Source organism: Camelus dromedarius, chromosome X, assembly GCF_036321535.1.
Source record: "Camelus dromedarius isolate mCamDro1 chromosome X, mCamDro1.pat, whole genome shotgun sequence".
Taxonomy (NCBI): Eukaryota; Metazoa; Chordata; class Mammalia; order Artiodactyla; family Camelidae; genus Camelus; species Camelus dromedarius.
This window is the reverse complement of record NC_087472.1, coordinates 76557468-76580085: the sequence shown is the minus strand read 5'-3', so window position 1 is coordinate 76580085 and position 22618 is coordinate 76557468. Positions and strand designations below refer to the sequence as shown.

General features: G+C 36.7%; 1 protein-coding gene across 1 annotated transcript in view; it reads right to left on the bottom strand.

Annotated features, from left to right (window-relative positions):
• Positions 1-22618, bottom strand: part of DGKK (diacylglycerol kinase kappa) — a 145026-nt gene that overhangs the window by 24812 nt on the left and 97596 nt on the right. Inside the window, exons 8-12 of the mRNA XM_064483139.1 lie at positions 17646-17748; positions 12506-12689; positions 11669-11777; positions 10767-10906; positions 9791-9872 (exon numbers count right to left, since the gene is read on the bottom strand). Coding sequence (XP_064339209.1) covers positions 9791-9872; positions 10767-10906; positions 11669-11777; positions 12506-12689; positions 17646-17748 — 618 coding nt within the window. The remainder of the gene's footprint in view (positions 1-9790; positions 9873-10766; positions 10907-11668; positions 11778-12505; positions 12690-17645; positions 17749-22618) is intronic.

Sequence of the window (22618 nt, the reverse complement as noted above, 5' to 3'; positions counted from 1 at the left end):
AAAAGAACAAAGCTAGAGGTATAACTCTCTCAGACTTTAGAATATACTACAAAGATACAGTAATCAAAACAGCATGGCATTGGTACAAAAACAGACACCCAGATAAATGGAGCAGAACAAGGAACCCAGAAATAAACCCATGCAGCTATGGTCAATTAATTCATGACAAAGGAGGCAAGAATATACAATGGAGAAAAGACAATCTCTTCAGCAAGTGGTACTGAGAAAACTGGACAGCCACATGTAAAACAATGAGATTAGAATATTCCATCAGAACATATAAAAAAATAAACTCAAAGTGGTTCAAAGACCTAAATGTAAGCCATGCCACCAAAAAACCCCTAGAAGAGAACATAGAACACTTGTTGACAAAAATTGTAACATTATTTATTTTTGGATCAGTCTCCCAAGGCAAAAGAAATAAAAGCAAAAATAAAGAAATAGGACCTAATTAAACTTGAAACTTTTGCACAGCATAAAACATTCGTTAAAACAAAAATACAACCTATGAAAGGGGAGAAAATATTTGGAAATGATGTTGCCAACAGGAGTTAATATCCAAAATATACAGACAACTCAGATAACTCAATATCAAAAAAAGAAACAATCCAATCAAAAAATGGGCAGAAGATCTGAATAGACATTTTTCCAAAAAAGACATACAGATGGCTAATAGGCACATGTAAAGATGCTCAACATCACTAATTATTAGAGAAATGCAAATCAAAATAACAATGAGATCAACTCAGACCTGTTAGATTGGCTATCATCAAAAGTCTACAAATAATAAATTGCAGCAAGGATGTAGAGAAAAGGGAACCCTTGTACACTGTTGGTGGGAATGTAAATTGGTGCGGCCACTATGGAAAACAGTATGGAAGTTCCTCAAAAAAAAGTATATCTATATATACCACATCCTTATACATATCATATCTTAATACATACACACACAAAATGGAACATTAGCCATAAAAAAGAATGGAATCTTGCCATTTGCGGCAATGCGGATGGACTTAGAGAATATTATGCTTAGTGAAATAAGTCAGAGATAGACAAATACTGTATGATGTCACTTATATGTGGAATCTAAAAAATACAAATGGACATATGTATGCAACACAAAAATAGACTTACAGACATTGTGTTTACTGAAGGGAAAGAAGGAAAGAAGGGCAAATTAGGGTATGGAATTAACAAATAGAAAGTACTATGAATAAAATAGATAAGCAACAAGGATATACTGTATAGTAAGGCAATTATAGCCATTATCTTGTAATAACCTACAATGGAGTATAATTGCAAAAGTATTGAATCACTATCCTATACGCTTGAAATTAATATAATATTGTAAACCAACTATACTTCAATAAAAACAATTTTTTTTAAAGAAGTAAGTATAGGAAAGGAAAAATCCCACTAGTAAAGGCAAATACATGGTAAAGGCTGAAGAGCAACTACTTATATAAACTAGTACAATGAGTAAAAGAAGAAAAATTGTAAAATAAATTATAAATACAATAATCAGTAAAGGGGTAAACATGAAGTTTAAAATATGACATCAAATTACAACGTGTTGTGGGGAAGGAGTAAAAATGTAGATCTTTAAGAATGTGTTTGAACTCAAAGGACTACCTGTTTAAAACAAATAGATATAGATGAACATATATGAACCCTATGGTAACCAAAATTTAAAAAATCTATAATAGATTTACACACAAAAAAGAGAAAGGATACCAAAAACAACACTACAATCATCAAATCTCAAGGGAAGAGCACAAAAAATAAGGGATAAAAAAGAATGACAAAACTCCCAAACAACTACCAAAATGGCAATAAGTATATAATTATCAATAATTACTTTAAATGTAAATGGACTAAACTATCCAATGAAAAGACAGAATGGCTTAATGGATACAAATACAAAACATATATATCAAAAATACATATATATATATGCACAAAATGCCTACAAGAGATTCAATTCAGATCTAAAGACAGACATACACTGAAAGTGAGAGACAGTCTCTTCAACAAGTGGTTCTGGGAAAATTGGACAGCGACATGTATAACAATGAGATTAGAACATTTCCTCAAACCATATACAAACATAAAGTCAAAATGGTTAAAGACCAAAACGTAAGGCCTGAAACCATAAAACTCCTAGGAGAGAACATAGGTAGAACAGTCTTTGATATAAATTGTAGCAATATTCTTTGGATCTGTCTAAGACAAAAAATAAAAGCCAAAATAAATAGATGGGACTTAATTAAACTTAAAAGCTTATGCACAGCAAAAGAAACCATCAACAAAACAATAAGACAACCTACTGAATGGGAAAAGAACTTTGCAAATGATATGAACAATAAGGGGTTAATATCCAAAATATATAAATGGCTAATAGAACTCAATATCAAAAAACAAAGAACCTAATTTAAAAATTGGCAGAAGACCTGAACAGAGAATGTTCCCAAGAAGATATACAGATGGCTGACAGGTGCATGGAAAGATGCTCCACATTGCTAATCATCAGAGAAATGCAAATCAAAAGCCACAATGAGATAGCACCTCACACCTGTCAAAATGGCTATCATCAAAACATCTACAAATAATAAATACTGGAGAGGATGAGGAGCAATAGGAACTATAGTTGATGGGTTTCTAAATAGGTGTAGCCACTATGAAAACAGAATGAAATTTCTAAAAACTAAAAATAGAACTACGATATGATCCAGCAATATCACTGCTGGGTATTATTTGAAGAAAATGAAAATACTTATTTGAAAAGATACATGCATTCCAATGTTCATAGCAGCACTATCTACAGTTATTTACAATAGCCAAGATATGGAAGCAACATAAGTGTCCATCAACAGATAAATGGATAAAGATGTGGTATATATACATACATACACACACTGGAATATTACTCAGCCATAAATAATTGAAATTATGCCATTTGCAACAACATGGATGGACATTGAGGGTATTGTGCTTAGTGAAATAAGCCAAACAGAGAAAGACAAATACTCTATTTTATCACTTATGTGTGGAATGTGACAAATAAATAAATGTATACTTAAAAACAGAAACAGACTCAAAGATGTGGCAAACAAACTAATGGTTACCAGTATGGAGGGAAGGGAGAGGGATGAAATAGGGGTATTGGATTAAGAGATACAAAGTACTATGTATAAAATAAGCAACTTGGATATATTGTACAGGAAAAAAAAAGAAACATAGACTCTGCTAGTGTAGAGCACACACACACTTGCTTACTCCTGAAACAGGGTAGACAAAACAGATTGAAACTGAATGGGACTCTGGCTGGTTTTCCACAACCACTCTGGCACATGCCCAGCCTGAGCCAAGTGCCCATTCTACTCCATTTGCTTCATGACAGCAGCTCTACACTAAGATAAAGGTTGATGTGACTGAGGGGAGTGCTCAGATGTGAGGGACTGACTGTGCAAGCACAGACCCCAAATGGCATCTGAATGGGGTGGGGGCTGCAAAATAGGATTTTGTGAAGCCACCACATCAGAAGTGTTCCATGATTCTGACTAAAACAGGGAACATCACACTCTGTGCCCAGATGTATGCCAAGTGCCTACTCCAACCCCTCTTGCTCCAGCACTATTCCCCTCTGGGCCAAGTGTTCCAGTGCTGGGAGTGGGGAGAGCACACACTTCTAGGGAATAGAGCCATCTTGTACTTGACCCTCAGGGCTCTGCTCCAGTAAATTGGGAGATACGTGTATATATATATTAAACTAAAATATATATATAAACTAAAAAGGAAAACCTGCAACCTAGGATACTCTACCCAGCAAGATTATCATTTAGAATTGAAGGGAAAATAAAGAACTTCTCAGATAAGCAAAAACTAAAAGAATTGAGCAATACAACACTTACTCTAAAAGAAACTTTAAAGGGGCTTCTCTAATTGAAATGAAAAGGCTATAACCAGAAGTAAATTTCTATAGGAAAGGAAAAAATTCCACTAGTAAAGGCAAATATATGGTAAAGGCTGAGGATCACCACTTAAGTAAGCTAATAAGAAGATTTAAAGAAAAAATGTAAAATTAACTATAAAGATGGTAAACTGTGAAGGGATAAACATGCCAAAGTAATATATGACATCAAAAATATAAAATGTGGGGAAGGGGAATAAAAATGTAAATATTTTATAATGTGTTTGAACTTAAATGACTACCAGTTTTAAAAAAAGTAGATATAGTTCTAGGTTAAGATATAGGATCCCCTTAGTAACCACAAATTAAAAATCTACAATAGATTTATAAAACTGGAGAAAAAGGAGCACAAGCACACCACTAAAGAAAATCATCACAGTTTCTTCAAAGAGAAGAAACTAAAAGGAGAAGAAAAGAACAGAAAACTACAAAAATAACCATAATAGAAGTAACAAAATATCCATAATCACTTTAAAAGTCAATGGACTAAATCCTCCAATCAAAAGATATAGGGTGGCTGATTGGATCAAAAAACAAGACCCATCTATATGCTGCTTAAAGGAGACTCACGTAAGAGCTAAAGAAACACTCAGACTGAAAGTAAGAAGATGGAAAAAGGTATTTCGTGCAAATAGAAATGACAAGAAAATGGGGATAGAAACAATCATATTAGACAAAATAGTCTTTAAAACAAAGTCTAAAAGAAAAGATAAAGAAGGTCATTGTATAATGATAAAGTGATCAATACAATGAGAAGTTATAATACTCCTTAACATATAACCACCTAATACAGGAACATCTGAATATATAAAGCAAATATTAACAAACATGAAGGGAGCAATTGACAAGAATACAAAAATAGTAGGGGGCTTTGACACCCTACTTACATCAATAAATCATCCAGAGAGAAAATCAATAAGGAAATGGTGCCTTAAATGACACGTTATACCAGTTAGACTTAATAGCTATCTACAGGACATTCCATCCAAAAACAACAGAATACAAATTCTTTTCAAGTGCACATGGAACTTTCTCCAGGAGAGATCACATGCTAAGCCACAAAACAAACCTCAGCAAATTTAAGAGGCTAGAAATTATATCAAGCATTTTTTTCTGACCACAACAATATGAAACTAGAAATCAATTACAGGAAGAAAAGTGAAAAAACACAAACATGTGGAGACTAAACAACATGATACTAAAAAACAAAACAAAACAAAAAACAATGGGACAATAATGAAATCAAAGAGGAAATCCAAAAATACAAATGAAAATGGAGTCAAAACTTTCCAAAATCTGTGAAATACAGCAAAAGCACTTCTAAGTGGGACTTTTACAGTGATAGAGGCCTACCTCAAGAAACAAGAAAAATCTCAGATAAACAACTTATCCTACCACCTAAAAGAATCAGTAAAAGAACAAAGCCTCCAATGTCAGTGGAAGAAAAGAAATAACAAGGATCAGAGAGGAAATAAATAAAATAGAGTCCAAAAACAATAGAAAAGACCAACAAAGCCAAAAGCTGGTTCTTTAAAAGGATAAAATTGATAAAGGCTTTAGTGAGGCTCACTAAGAGGAGGAGAGAGAGGACCTAAGTAAACAAAATAAGAAATGAAAGGGGAAATGTAACAAACACAACCGCAGAGATTAAAAAAATAGTAAGTGAATACTATGAATAGTTATATGTCAACAAACTGGACAACCTAGAAGAAATGGACAAATTTCTAGAAATATACAATCTTCCAAGACTGAATCAGGAAGAAATAGACATTCTGAACAGACTAATCACTTCTGATTACAAAAATTTGATTTTGTAATTAAAAAAACTCCCAGTAAACAAAAGTCCATAACTGGATGGCTTCATAATGAAGTTGAACCAAACATACAAAAAAGAGTTAATACCTATCATCTAAAACTATTCCAAAAAACTGAAGAGAAAGGAACACTTACAAATTCATTCTACGAGGCCACTATTACCCTGATATCAAAACCAGACAAAGACACCACAAAAAAGAAAATTACAGTCCAATATCTTTGATGAATATAGATGCAAAAATCCTCAACAACATATTAGCAATAAAATCCAATAACATATAAAAATAATCATACACCATGATCAAGTTGGATTTATTCCAGGTTCACAAGGGTGAATCAACATTCACAAATCAATCAATGTGATATACCACATTAACAAAAGGAAAGATAAAAATCACATGACCATCTCAGTAGATGCAGAAAAGGTGTTTGACAAAATTCAACATCCATTCATGATAAAAACTCTCATCAAAGTGGCTATAGAGGGAAAATATCTCAACATAATTAAGGCCATTACAATTAACCCACAGCCAACACCATACTCAGTGGTGAAAAGCTGAAAGCCTTTCCTCTAAAATCAGGAACAAGACAAGGATATCCACTCTTGCTACTTCTATTTAACATATTATTGGAAGCCCTAGCTGCAGCAATCAGAGAAGAAAAAGAAATAACAGCATCTAAATTGGAAGGGAAGTGGTAAAACTGTCATAATTTGCAGATGATATGATACTATATAGAGAGAACTCTTAAGTCTCCACTAAAAAACTATTAGAATAAATGAATTTAGTAAAGTTGCAGTATACAAGATTAACAGACAGAAATCTGTTGCTTTCCTTTATGCTAATAATGAACTATCAGAAAAAGAAAGCAAGAAAACAATCCTGTTTAAAATTACATCAAAAAGAATAAAATACCTAGGAATAAACTTAACCAAGGAAGTGAAAGACCTATACTCTGAAAACTATAAAACAGTGATGAAGGAAATTGAAGATGATATAATGAAATGGAAGTATATCCCGTGTTTAGGATTGAAAGAATTAATATTGTTAAAATGTCCATAGTAGCTGAAGCAACAGACTGAATGCAATCCCTATCAAAATACCCAGGATATTTCTCATAGAACTAGAACAAATAATCCTAAAACTTATATGGAACCACAAAAGAACTGGAATTGCCAAAGTCATCTTGAGAAAAAAGAACAAAGTGGGAAGTATCACACTCTTTCACTTCAGACTATACTACAGAGTTACAGTAGTCAAACAGCATGGTACTGGCATAAAAACAGACACATAAATCAATGGAACAGAACAGAGAGCCCAGAAATAAATCCACACACTTATGGTCAATGAATCTACAAAAAGGAGGCAAGAATATACAATGGAGAAAAGACTGTTTCTTCAATAAATGGTGCTGGGAATACTGGACAGCTACATGTAAAAGAACAAAATTAGAACATTTTCTCATACTATATACAAAAATAAACTAAAAATGGATTAAAAACGTAAATGTAAGACCTGAAATCACAAAAATCCTAGAACACAGACTGAGAACATAGGCTGTATACTCTTTTACCTAAATCACAGCAATATTTTTTTCAGATCTGCCTCCTAAGGCAAAAGAAATAAAAACAAAAATAAACCAATTGGACCTAATTAAACTTAAAAGCTTTTGCACAGCAAAGGAAACCACTGATAAAATGAAAAGGCAACCTACTGAATGGGAGAAAATATTTGCACATGATATGACCAATAAGGGGTTAATATCCAAAATGTATAAACAACCAACACAACTCAACATCAAAAAACCATACAACCCAATTAGAAAATGGGCAGAAGACCTGAATAGACATTTTCCCAAAGAAGATATACAGATGGCCAACAGGCACCTGAGAAGATGCTCAACATCACTAATCTGATAAATGCAAATAAAAACCACAGTGAGGTACTCACACCTGTCAGAATGGTGATACCAAACAAGTGTTTGTGAGGATATTGAGAACAGGGTACCCTAGTACACTGTTGATGGGAATGTAAATTGGTGTAGCCACTATGGAAAACAGTATTTCCTCAAAAAACTAAAAATAGAACTACCACATGATCCAGAAATTCCACTCCCAGGAATATATTTGAAGAAATAAAAACACTTAATTGAAAAGATACATGTACCCCAGTTTTCTTAGCAGCATTATTTATAATGACCAAAACATGGAAAATATCCACCAACAAATGAATGGATAAAAAAGTGGAATGTGTGTGTGTGTGTATGTGTGTGTGTGTGTGTGTGTGTGTGTTTATACTGAAATTTTACTATTTACAACAACATGGATGAATCTAGAGGGTATTATACTTAGTGAAATAAGTCAAACAGAGAAAGACACATACTCTATGTTACCATATATCTGTGGGATCTAAAAAATAAAACAAAAGGATGAATATTACAAAACAGAAATGGACTCACAAATAAGAGAACAAACTGGTGGTTACCAGTGGGAAGAGGGAAAGTGGGAAGGGCAAGGTAGGGGTATGGGATTAAGAGATATAAACTACTGTGTATAAAATAAATAAGCAATAAGGATATATTATATGGCACAGGGAAATATAGCTATTATTTTGTAATACCTTCAAAATATTGAATCACTATGTTATACATCTGACACTAATATATTGTAAATCAACTATACTTAAAAATTTTACAAGTTTAAACTTCTGCTATGGTTTACCAGGTCCTTCCTGGCCTGGCCCCTGATTACTTTTCCAGCCTCATCTTTGGTCACTTTCCCTGCATACCCACTCCCTGGCACCTATGCCTCAGCCACTACAAATATATTTATGTTCTGTGAATATTACTTGCTGTCTCTTTCCTTCATAACAACGCACATTGTTCCATCTGTCTGGAACAGGCCTCTTCTTTCTTATTATCCTGATTAACTCCCTTTGGTCTTTGTATCTCTTCCAAAATGTCACTTCTTCTGGGAAGTTTTCCCTGATTTCACCGAGACTGGGTTAGGTACACCTGCTGGATATTCCCATTCCCCTCTATTTCCTTATATACTAACACTCATACTACTTTATCAAATTATTTTTCTACCACTGCAAGTAGACTATGAGCTCCAGGACAGCATTGACTGTATCATTCTTCTTTACCAATTAGCATATAAGAACAGCTCCTAGAACAGTATCTCACACATTGTGTAGTTAATCCATAAATATTTTCCATAAATTATTTTATTTCTTACAGTAAGGACTTTGAATTTATTTTTCTTTAAGTTGCTTTTAATTTATGTTATTACAAATAGTTCTAATAAACATATTTTTCATCCTTTTTGTTTTTTTAATTTTTAAAATTTTTATACAATTTTAAAGGTTACTTTCTATTTACAGTTATTACAAAATATCAGCTATATTCCCCAAGTTGTATAATACATCCCTGAGCCTATCTTACAGCCAGTAGTTTGTACCTACTATTCCCCTACCCCTACGTTGTTCTCCGCACCACTGGTAACCACTAGTTTGTTCTCTATATCTGTGAGTCTGCTTCTTTTACGTTACAGTCACTAGTTTGTTGTATTTTTTAGATTCCACATGTAAGTGATATCGTACAGTACTTATTTTCCTCTGTCTGACTTATTTCACTTAGCATTTTCACTTATGCCCTCCAAGTCCATCTGTATTGCTGCAAATGGCAAAACTGGATTTTTAAAAAATGGCTGAATAGTATTCTGTTATATATATATACCACATCATCTTTATCTATTCATTGTTGATGGACACTTAGGTTGTTCCATAAATATTTTGAGTGAATAAATAAGTAAATGGCTGACCAAATTATAGCTCCAACACCTAACACAATTTTTGGTAAATAACTGCTGATTGAAATGTCCCCAATCCTCAATGATCTCCTCCTCTTCAAACCCATGGACAATACAAAAGCCTCTCTCTGGGTTTTGCCTATTATTTCAATGTGTAATAAAGATATTGGCCTGAATTATAGGTAGGCAGTAGTTACCTCAAATCGGGGTACGTCCATTTCAACTTGTCCTCTTAGCAATGGGGTTTGTCTGGGAGTCTCACGGATCATCACACTCCATCTGAAATGAAGTTTAAAGAAAGATCGTGAGGGCTCTGTTTCATTAAAGACTGGCATCAATGCTTCACACGTCAAGAAAGAGGTCAAAATGTTTTATGTGGTGGGGTGTGATGAGTGGTAGGGCATGTACAAGCTATCTCCGGTCACCTGATCTCAAGGTGTACCCCAAGAGGGACCTCTGCCGCATGACTTCTCAAGGCCAGTGTGATGGAAGGAATTGCTTGTGCTTCTCAAGCAGTGGTAACTATCAAGATGATCTCAGGTACTTTTGTAAAAGACACATACTAGGGCCCAATCCAAGAACTACTGAATATTTGTGGTAGGGCCCAGCTTGGTACCTTGAAAAAGCTCCCCAGGATTTCTTTCTGAGCAGCCATAAATCAAATACTATGCCGCTACATAGAAAGTCTTTCTTAGAAGATTGGAGGGCAATAACTCTCTCTTCTCTAGAGCACAGATAATCTAGGCCAATTGTTTATGAACCCTCATTGTTTTGAGTTTCTTTGAGAACCTAATGAAGCCATAGAATAGTTTCTATACTATCCTAGAATAGACTAGAAAGATGGAAACTTTCTCAAGGAAAAAAATATGCTTACACAGATAATTAGCTTTGCACTTTGAGGGAGGTTAACAGAACCCTTGAACTTTACCAATGGGGCTCCTGCTTTAGGATCTTATAAGTTTGAAGAGGGGAATTCAGTGATGTTTAAAGAATACATGGTAGACCTTGGCTTCTTAATAGACAAGGTCCCCAAGATTTCCCTGTACTGAAGCCAGAAAGGCAATGAGGCTCTGTGAGGAAGTTTGGAACATTCCTGATTGAGATGATGTAACTGGGAGTAACTGGCATGGGACTGGAAGAGACACAACAGCCTGAGATCTTTCAGCCACTCACCTGTCTAGAATCCTCACACTAGCTTGCTCCACTCTGTTGAGGATGTTCAGAGGTGACTTGTTTTTGTTCCAGAATGCACCCCAGCCTAGGACACGGGCCAGATCATTACCGGTTCCAAGCGGGATGACTGCCAGCTGACACTGCAAGAACAAAATCAAGTACCCTTTTCAGACAATCTTACCACGATCCACCCATAAAAGAACACAGCAGGTGCTATCTGGGAAAGAATATGGTCTCAAAGCCAGTGGCATTAAGGGACTTCTGATTTTAGGAAGATGTTTGATGTTGAGTAAAATTTTCCCTAAGGAATTAGGTCTTGGCAATACAGAACCTACTCAGTAAGGGGAAAAGTTGTTGGAATATGCCAATATTTATAGCCATGCTTATAAAAGAGAAATATAGCCACAAATTTCTATCTAGGCTGGGCCAAGGAGGTGAGATGCTTCAAGGAGACAAAGCTTCTCAGGCAGAAGGGCAGGGGGCTGCATACAGAGAGGGGGGAGAGGTAGAGGAATGTTTCTGCTACTCTTGAGACTTCAGGGAAGAATATCAGTGGCCTCAGGAGGGGTAGGGAATTGGGGGCTGAATGCTTCCTGATGCCACTTCTATTTTGCTTGCTTTCCTCCACTTCAGGTCCTTACTTTGGGACTTGGGGAACAGAACACTGCTCATTTTTTTTCTGCTAACTTCTTCATTTCTCCTTCCCACAGATAGACAACCAGAAAATGGTATAGATGAGCAGGCTTAGATTGCGAACCTACCAGTCAGGTTGACTATGAAACCAGTAGGAAACGTGTATTTTACAGACAAGGAGAGTAAAGACCAGGGACTTCTTGGGATAAGCAGTTCCACCCCCCAGTACCTCTAGCACGGAGTCTAAGCTAAGTCAGCTAGGGACTCACCTTTTCATGTAATCCAAAGGCATCAATCAGAGATAAGACCCAGCTCACGCTGCCATCTCCACCACAAACCACAATGCGAAAGCGAGCAAAGTTCTTGAACATGCAGAGCCTGGAAGGAAGAGGGGGAAAGGGAGTCATTTAATGAACTGATGAGTTTTACAACTCTTTCCTACAATGTGCTAGGGCCAAGGACGGCTGTTTCTGCACCCTGCTAATAGGCTACCTGCCTTCTTTCCTTTAACCCCTATCTCTCTTCTTTTCTCTTAACCCCTAAGATCATAATCAGTTCTCCCACAGGTAATCCTGGCAGTCAGGCCTCAACTCAGCCTGACTCTTCTGTGCCCAACCTTGTTCTGGAAGCTACTAGCCACCTAGCCAAATCTACTAGCTGAGGCCCAGGAACAATGTCTTGCACAGTGGCCAGTGGGTTCACAGAAACCAGGACTGAACAGACAGACGGTCCACAAATAAAACAGGCCTGTATTAGAGATATATCTACTTGGCCCCGGGGAAAAGAGAGAATGAGTGACAGGAAATGTGGACAGCAATATCCATTTGTCTCCTCCTCTGAAGTCAGGAGACATAGTTTTACCTCTTCCAACTGGAAAAGGTGAAGGAAATCTAAGAGTAGGACATAAGCTTGAAAGGATTTCTGGGAGAGGGCTATAAGTTCTCCAGCCATCCACCTGAAAAGTTGTGTCTGTGTTCTGACTTGAGAAAAGAGATCTTTCTTGCCCAGGTCCTAGAACTAATTCCAGGGAGCCTAACCTAGTCTAGAATGCATACAAGGGGGAGTCCCTTCTATAGACCCAACCATATCCCATACCCCATGCTTACCCGGCTTCAGGTCCACCCTTCGACAGGTCAAACACTTGAGATGGGTTAAGGTATTGCCTGAATTTCCGGAGGAAGACGATCCCTTGGTGATCGCCGCTTTTGGAGTTGATGAAGATGAGAAGGGGACATGAACAGGCTGAAGACCAATCGAGATTCCAGAAGTCTGAAGATACTACTAATTGGCCTAATACATGCACACAACAGAAAGAAGAGGGAAAAAAAGAGAAAAGGGCTGTTGAGATGGAAGCAAGGCATGACTTAGCATCAAATTTCACAGACTTTTTAAGAAACAGCTTTACTGTGGTATCACTGATATACAAAGAACTGCACATATTTAATGTGTACAGTTTAATGAGTTTAGACATACACCAACACTCATGATACCATCACCACAATCAAGGTAATAAGGAATCCAACACCTCTCACAGCTTCCTTGTGTCTCTAAGACTGAGGACCAGAGGGGGAAATCAAGACATAACCCAAAGGGGCTTTTATTTAAAAAAAAAATAACAGCTGGTCTTTGCCCAGCTGTTGCCTGGCAACCAACATTTGCTGAGCAACTACTACGTGCCAATCATCATGCTAAATACTTCTAGGGGTCAATCCCTTGCCCTTAAGCTGGGGAGACAGCCTCATACACAAGAGTATGTTGGAACACAAGGGATAAGAAAATTGGTGCCACAACCAAAGATCAATAAAATGCCAAGGGGAAACTGAGGAAGGAGAAGGTAGAGAGCCCAGGAGGGGGATCAGTGCACCAACTAGTCCTCTCTCTACCTAGGATATCTCATTTCTCACACTGAGAAGATAGTCAGGAGAAATGTGGAGGAAAGGCTGCCTTTTAGCCAGGAGCTAATGGTAGAACGTATCACTGTGGGGTGAAGAGGGGAATTTTAATTACTCCTCAAAGGCTCTGGCAGAGTCATCTAAGTTATCATACCAACTTTCAGGGGGAAACAAGACTATAGGGAAATTGTCTGGACAAGAGAGAAGCTTTTAATAATCCCCAACACTGAAGTTCCCCATAGAGAAGTGAAGTTATAGCAGTCTAAATTGGCAAAGCCTGCCAGCTCATGCTGAGTCATACAGCCTGTTGGCAGGAAGACTGGCAGTGAGCAATGGACTCACAGGAGATGCTAAACAAATCGTGAGCTCCCAAAGCTCTGAGCTCGTGACTTGCCAGGGATGCCCTGGCAAAAATAAATGCAAAGAGGAAAAAGCCTGTGGCTTGCTCCTGAATGGGGTGGGTCAGGGGAGGGAGGTGGGTGGAAATGGCCCATTTGTTGTAGCCTGGGTGAAAGGGAGCCTGAAGAAAGACTGCTGACTTGAGCGGACTTCATGGTTGTTTTGCCTGGAAAAATCTAAAGCAGGCTTCCTCTCCAGGCCAAGTTCTACTTACTGGCCAGCAAAGCTTGAAGGCATCCTAGCCAGTCATGCACCAAACTTTCAGGGCTTGCTAGGGCTCATAGCTACAAAAGGAGGCTGCTATGTCCCTTTAGTAGCATAGCTCGGAAATAATTACTCTGCCTGAACACCTCATCCCAAAGTAGTACACTTTTCAACATTTTTGTTTTGTTTTGTCTTGTTTTTTTTTTTTGGAAGGAGGGAGGTAATTAGGGGTTTTTATTCATTTATTTTAATGGAGGTACTGGGGATTGAACCCAGGACCTTGTGCATGCTAAGCATGCGCTCTATCTCTGAGCTATACCCTCTCCCCAACATTTTTTTTTAACAAAAGGTAATATGTTAACACAATGGTAGTTAAGACATTAACTCATTCATTCATTCAACAAATATGTATTGAGGGCATTCTCTGTGCCTGTCCTTGTTATGTTCTGAGAATACAGTGGTGGACAAGATAGAAACAATCTTTGCTCTTATGGAACTTACATTTGAATGGAAGGAGACAGACTATGACAAAAAATATAGAAAATAATTTGATATGAAGGAAAATAAAGCAGGAAAGGGATGGAGACTGAAGGTGGCATTATTTTAGACAAGGTGGTGAGGGATAGCACCTCTGGGGAGGTGATATTTGAGATGAGACTTGAATGAAGTGAGGAAGTGAGCAATGCAGGTATCTGGGGGAAGAGGTTTTTTTGGGGGGGTGGGTGGATGGAAGAATAAGTGCTAGGATCCAGAGAATGAGGATTACCTGGGGTGTCTGAGGACAGGGAAGAGAATAGCATGGCTGCTGTGGAGTGAGGGAGGGAGAGAGTGACAGAAGATGAGGTCAGGGAGGGGGCAGAAGCCAGATAAAATGACAACAAGATGTTAGAGGAAACAGTTTAAAAAGAAGGGGGAAACTATTCAGTATGGAATTGAAACATTAGGGGTCAGATCTTAAGATATATGAAGAAAATAGTCAAAAGTTGGGATCTTTTTATGTGCTTGCTCCCCTGCTAACCAACAATGCAGGCTCCAACTCATAGCCTGGCCTGTCTTCTCCTTTGTCTTAGAACATGATTCTGCTTGTGCTTCCCTTCCTTACTCAACAACCTCTTGTCAACATCCTGCAGGTGAGTGTGGCACTTCTGGTCTGTACCCCAATTAAAGGATTCATGGGAACAGCTTCCTGCCAACATCTAGTGGACCTGTCACAGATGTTTGGAAGCAAGACTCCCCCTGCCAGAGGTCCTGAAACAGACCTGTGTATGCCCCCAATGTTTTTTTTTTTTTTTAACAGTGTCAGAGGTCCTTTGGGTTACTTTCTCTAAAAGTGAGGTGGCAGTAGCCCTGAGTCCAACTATTGTGAGCTATTTGCACCAAGGTTTCCTTATCGGATAAGTGGGCTATTCAAAAAACTAAGATATTGCCCAATGTTTAGAAGTTAGGTGTTACACCGATGAGAAAAGGAAATATAAACTGGCTCATAAAGGTGAAAAGATGAACAAACTAATTCTGCAGTGGACTTCTACAAGACAATGCAGCTGTGTGCCACAGCTGGTTGCCCTCCAGGTTTATTTATTAACCAAAAGCAAACATCTTAACTTTGTTGGGTGTTCATCTCTCCCTGGGTACAACAGCATCATGTTGCAATTATTAATAAAATAATCCAGGGTGGGGATAGAAAGCTTCTAGATAAAAAGAAAATTCTGTAATTCAGGTAACTCAGACTTCAGTATAAAACCTAATTGGGTCACAGATGGAAAGACAAGGAGAAGCAGCACTGACTGGAAGCCATTCCCAGGAGACTACAAGGGTGGCTCCATCTAGCATTTCCTCCCAGAGTCAGGGGACATCTGAATTAGAGCAAGGCCAAGTTGGTCAAGAGAATCCTACGAACAAGGTAACAAAAATGGATGGTACTGTGGGCTGGAATATAGCAATAGATTCATAGCCAACTAAATGATCATGCCCACAAGGTTGCTTTATAACAGGCTGGTGTTCATTGTAAAGGAATGTCCTGTACTATTCAGCAATTTTAATCAATTAAAATAAAAACATAGAAGGCTAGCTTGTCAAATTTGAAGCACCCAAAGCGGGAGAGAGAGCCACCAGATGACAGAGTCAAGACTGAAAAATGACCATAACAGGCAGTTGGGTCAAAGTCAACAAGCTGAAAAGGGGATAAATGTGAAGCTTGGCCTTTAGGCTCAAGGATGTAAATTGCAGCAGAACAGGACAATAGACTCTTGGCTTGGCAACATCAAGTGTGAAAAGGGCTTAGGGGATTCAGCTGACTTTAAGCTTCAGATGAATCAACAGACTGGAAGAGCCTTTCAAAAAAAAAAAAAAAAAAGCTCATGCTTCTTTGAGCTACAGTAATATAATCACAGTGTCCCAAACCAACGAGCCAACAGTCCCTCTCAAATTTGTTCAGTTCATACCACAGAAGGATGTTAAATTAGCATACAGGTGGCTTACTGTTCCTCATTTAACCCTCATAATGAACCTGAGTATAACTTTTATTCCCTATTGGCAGAAAACAAATGATACATGAGGCACAGAGAAGCTAAGTAACTTGCCCAAGTTCACACAGTTAGTAAAATGATGGAGTTTGCTCCAGGGGGATGGAGTCCCCCAGGAGTTTGCTCTGGGGACTTTTTAGAAATGTAAATTCTTGTGCCCTACCCAGATCTACTGAATCAAAAGCTCTGGGGGTAGGGCCTAGAAATCTGTGTTTTAACAAGCCTTCTGGATGATTCTAGTGCATTCTCACATTTGACAAACTGCATTATACTCTTTTGCCCCCATATGAATCAGGGATGCTGTCTTGGTCATACATATTCTGACTACATTATAATTCATCAATATATGTCTCCCACTCTAGACTGTGAGTTCTCTGTATCCCTAGCACTTAACTCACACCAAGATACATGATATATGCACAGTCAAGATTTGTTACATGAATTCATTAATCCAGTTACTGAATACTGCCTATAGGTAAGGCTCAGTGATAAGCAATCTAGAGAATAAGATATGACTAAATCTTAGACAGTGAGTTTTGAATATTGAGTGTTCAAATATTTGAGTAGATGCATCACTGAGTGAGGGACATGTGTCTGTGCATGTCATTATGGGGACATATGACTATGCTTTCCTGCAGAAAACTGTGTGAGTGGCTCATTCCATGTACCAATGTCTGTATCTGTGTTGGAGTTGAGAAATGAACTAGAAGAGACTAGAGCGGCTCAGAGTGTGTGTACATGTATGTGCACACATGTACATGTGTGCTATGTCTAGTTCTAGAACTGTTGTAATGGCTACAGAAATCCTTACTCCCTTCTGTCCTCTGACTAAGGAAACTATATACTCTTCTTTATTTTCCTTTTTTTGCTCCCAGCTAATACTGGATTTTCCTTGGCAATGAAGTAGGCAGCAAGCAAACAAAATTATTTCATGGATTATCTAGTGTCTGGAAATCATGAAAAAGCTGAAATCAATTCTGATTATTTGGAAACAACTGTGACAGAGGCTCCAGAGAACATGCCCACATACATATACACCATAAATATCAATGTTCACCATTGCAAAGATCTAATGAAAAACATAAGCTGTCTCTACACATATGCACACTCATACTCCCAGAAATATTTGACTGGTTGAGCAAATTAATTTAATTGCAGTCCTTTTTCCCAGGCTTTGCACCTTCCCTCCCTCCCCAATGTATTTCTGAGGTTAAAGTTTAGCTACTCACCATCACCTTTGGGGTCGCTGAGGGCAGTGGGAGGAATGACTGATGTGTGATGACTTCCAAACCAGCATTCCTTGGAAAACCGTTTCCGGCAGTCATCATGCACCTGGAACGACAACAGAAGAAAGAAAAAACATGAGTGGGGTGAGAAAAGGATAACATAGATTACCATTTTGTTCCAGTTCCAAAATTTAAGTACTCAGTATTCAAAACTCCCTTTCTGAGATTAGGCATCAAACACATACCCTTGACTCAACCTCTCTCTCTGTCTTGAGTCTGCACCATTCCTGAGTGTGGCCTTTGAATTCTGTTCCTTTCACAGGTGGCTTTCAGAAGATATTCATCACAGGCATTGAGTAGATGCCAGTCCTAGGGCACAATTTTAGTGGTCTAAAGAATGGGGAGTTTACTTGCTATCCTGCTAATCCTGATAATGTTATTATACTTTAATCCTTACAACAACAGTGTATGGTAGGGAACACGTTATTAAGTTCATTTTAGAAACAAGAAAACCAAAGCTCAGAGAGGTAAAGGATCTTGCTCAAGGTCAAACAACTGGGAAATGAAAAAGCTGAGACTCTGCTGCCTTCCCTACTAATGGCATACTTTCCAGATTTTTGATATCCTCAATGACTACTTCCTGGAAAATTACACAGTTCCTAGATGACATGAACCTGGACTAATTATGCAAGAGCAATTAAAAGAGATCTAGAGGACAATCAGATTCTTCTTTTTTATTATGGTATAATTGAAATAAACATTACATTAGTTTCAGGTGTACAACAGAAGGATTTGATATTTGCATATATTGTGAAATTATCAGCACGATAAGTCTAGTTAACATCAATCACTATACATAGTTATATATTTTTTCTTGTGATGAGAACTTGTAAGATGTACTTTCTTAAGGAACCTAAACATAACACTAAAGGAATCCATTAAAACACAAAGAAAGAAACCAAGAGGAGAAGACAAGAACAGAGAAAAACTACAAAAAACAACCAGAAAACAATTAACAAAATAGCAACAAGTAAATGTCTATCAATAATCACTTTAAATTTAAATGAACTAATAATGTTCCAACCAGAAGACATAGAGTGGCTGAGTGGATACAAAACAAGGCCTATGTATATGCTGCCTACAAGAAACTACTTAGGTCTAAAGACACACACAGACTGAAAGTGATAGGATGGAAAAAGGTATTCAATGCAAATGAAAATTAAAAGAAAGCTAGTGTAGCAACACTTATATCAGACAAAATATACTTTAAAAAAAGACTGTAACAAAAAGGAAGGGCATTAAATCATGACAAAGGGGTCAATCCAACAAGAGAATAGAAATTTGTAAACATTTATGTACTCAACAGAGGAGCACATTTATGTACTCAACAGAGGAGAATATATATATATATATCAAACATTAACAGAAGTAACTGGAGAAATAGAAATACAATAATAGTAGGGGACTTTAATACCCCAGTTATGTCAATGAATAGGTTATCCAGACAGAAAATCAATAAGAAAACACTGGCCTTAAATAACACAGATGAGATTACCTTAATAGATATATACATAGAACATTCCATCAAAAAGCAGCAAAATACATATTCTTTTCAAATGCACATGGAACATTCTCCAGATACATCACATTAGGCCACAAAATAAGTCTCACTAAATATAAGAAGATCAGAGTCAGTCATATTAAACATCTCTTCTGACAACACTGAAACTAGAAATCAACCACAAGAAGAAAACTGGAAAAAAAAAAACACTTGGAGACTAAACAGCATTATTCTAAACAACCAATGGGCCAACAAAGAAATCAAAGAAGAAATCAAAATATACCTTGAGACAAAAGAAAATGGAAACATAACTGTCCAAAATCTATAGGATGCAGCAAAAGTAGTTCTAAGAGGGAAGTTCATACTGATGCAGGCCTACCTCAAGAAACAAAAATCTCAAATAAAGAATCTAAATGTACATTAAAGGAACTACAGAAAGAAGACTAAGCAAAGCTCAAAGTTAGTAGAAGGAACAAGATAATAAATCATAGAGGAAATAAGTGAAATAGAGACTAAAAAGATACAAAAGATCAATGAAAATAAGAGGTGGTTCTTTGAAAAGATGAACAAAATCAACAAAACTTTAGCAAGGCTCATCAAGACAAAAAAGAGTGCCCAAAGAAATAGAATGAGAAATGAAAGAGGAAAAATTACAACTGACACCACAGAAATGCAAAATATCTCGAGAGAATACTATGAACAATTATATGTCAACAAATTAAACAACCTAGAAGAAATGGAAAAATTTCTATACTATATGATCTTCCAATACTGAATCATGAAGAAATAGAAAATATGAATAGATTGATTACTAGTAATGAAATTGAATCAGCAATAAAAAAACTCCCCCCAAACAAAAGTCAAGGTACAGATGGCCTCACAAGTGAATTCTACCTAATATTTAAAGAATAGTTAATGCCTATAATTTTCAAATTATTCTCCCCAAATTAAGGCAATGGAATACTTCCAAACTTATTCTAAAAGGCCATCATTACCCTGATACCAAAACCAGACAAAAATGCTACAAAAAAGAAAATTACAGGCCAGTATCTTTGATAAATATAGATGTAAAAATCCTCAACAAAATATTAAGAAACAAAATTCAACAATACATTAAAAGAATCATACACTATGATCAAGTGGGATTCATGCTAGGGATGCAAGAATAGTATAACATCCATAAACCAATCAGTGTGATACACCAAATTAACAAAAGGAAAGATAAAAATCACATGATCATCTCAATAGATGCAGGAAAAAGCACTTGACAAAATTCAGTATCAGTTTATGATTAAAAAGAAAAACCTCTCAACAAAGTGGGTATTGTGGGAACATACCTCAACATAATAAAAAGCCATATATGACAGACCCATAGCTACATCATACTCAATGGTGAAAAGCTGAAAGCTTTTTTTAAGATTAGAATGAGACAAAGATGACCACTCTTGCTATGCTTATTCAACATAGTATTGTAAGTCCTAACCACAGCAATGAGGCACAAAAAAGAAATAAAAAGCATAAAAATCAGAAAGGAAGAAGTAAAACAATCACTATTTTCAGATGACAGAATACTATATATAGAAAACATCAAAGACTCCACCCCAAATCTACTGGAGCTAATGAATGAATTCAGAAATTTATAGATACAAAATTAATATACAGAAACCTATTATATTTCTATACACTAATGGTCAACTGCCAGAAAGAGAAATGAAGAAAACAATCTCATTTATAATTACATTAAAAATAATAAAATACCTAGGAATAAACTTAACCAAGGAAGTAAAAGACCTGTAGTCTCAAAACAGTAAGACATTGATTAAAGAAATTGAAGATGACACATTCAAAAATGGGAAAATATACCATGGTCATGGATTGAAAAAGTCAATATTGTTAAAATGTTCATACTACCCAAAGCAATCAACAGATTCAATGCAATCCCTCTCAAAATACCAATGGCGTTTTCCACAGAACTAGAAAAAAAAATAGAATTTTTAAAATGAAAACACAAAAGACTCCTAACAGCCAAAGCAAGCTTGAGAAAGAAGAACAAAACTAGAGGTGTCTCACTCATATACTTGAAACTATACCACAAAGCTACAGAATTCAAAACAGTATGGTACTGGCACAAAAACAAGACACAGAGATTAATGGAACAGATCAAGAGAGTCCAGAAATAAATTCACACTCATATGTTCAATTAATCTATGACAAAGGACACAAGAATATATGATGGGAATAAGACAGTCTCTTCAATAAGACTGGACATCTACATGCAAAAGAACAAAACTGGACCACTTTCTTGCATATATACAAAAATAAACTAAAAATGAATTAGAGACTTAAATGTAAGACCCAAAACCATAAAACTAGAAGAAAACATAAATAGTAAGCTCTTTGACATATTTTTTGTGTATGTCTCCTCAGGCAAGGGCAACAAAAACAAAAATAAATAAAAGGGACTACATAAAACAAAGGCTTTTGAAAAGTGAAGGAAAACACCAACCAAAAAAAAAGACAACCTACTGAATGGGTGAAGATATTTGCAAATGATATATCCAATAAAGGGTTGATATGGAAAATATATAAATAACTCATACAACTCAATATTTTAAAAAAACTTGGTTAAAAAATGGGCAGAGGACCTGAATAGACATTTTGCAATAAAGACATACAGATGGCCAACAGGCACAGGGAAAGGTGCACAACATCATTAATCACCAGGGAAATACAAATAAAAACCACAATGAGATATCACTTCACACTTGTCAGATGACTGCTGTCAAAAAGACAAGAAACAGGAAGTGTTGGCAAGGACGTGGAGAAAAGGGACCACTTGTGCACTGTTGGTGGGAATGTAAATTGGTGCACCCACTATGGAAAACATTATGAGAGTTCCTCAAAAAACTAAAAACAGAACTACCATATAATCCAGCAATTCCACTTCTTGATATTTATCCAAAGAAAATGAAAACACTAATTTGAAAAGATACATGTATTTACAATAGCCAAGGTATGGATGGATTCTGTGTCTATCCATAGATGAATGGATAAAGAAGATGTAATACACACACACACACAAACACACACACACACACACACACACACACACACACACAATGGAATATCACTCAGCCATTAAAAAGGAATGAGATCTTGCCATTCGTGACAATGTGAATGGACTTAGAGGGTATTATGTTGGGTGAAATAAGTCAGACAGACAAAAACAAATCCTGTATTATTTCACTTACATGTGGAATCTGAAAGACAAAACAAACGAACAAACAAAACAAAACAGAAACAGACTCATACAAACTGGTGGTTGACAGAGTGGAAGAGGTTGAGGGGAATGAGTGAAATAGGGGAAGGAACTTAAGAGGTACAAACTTCTAGCTGTAAAATCACAGGAATGTAA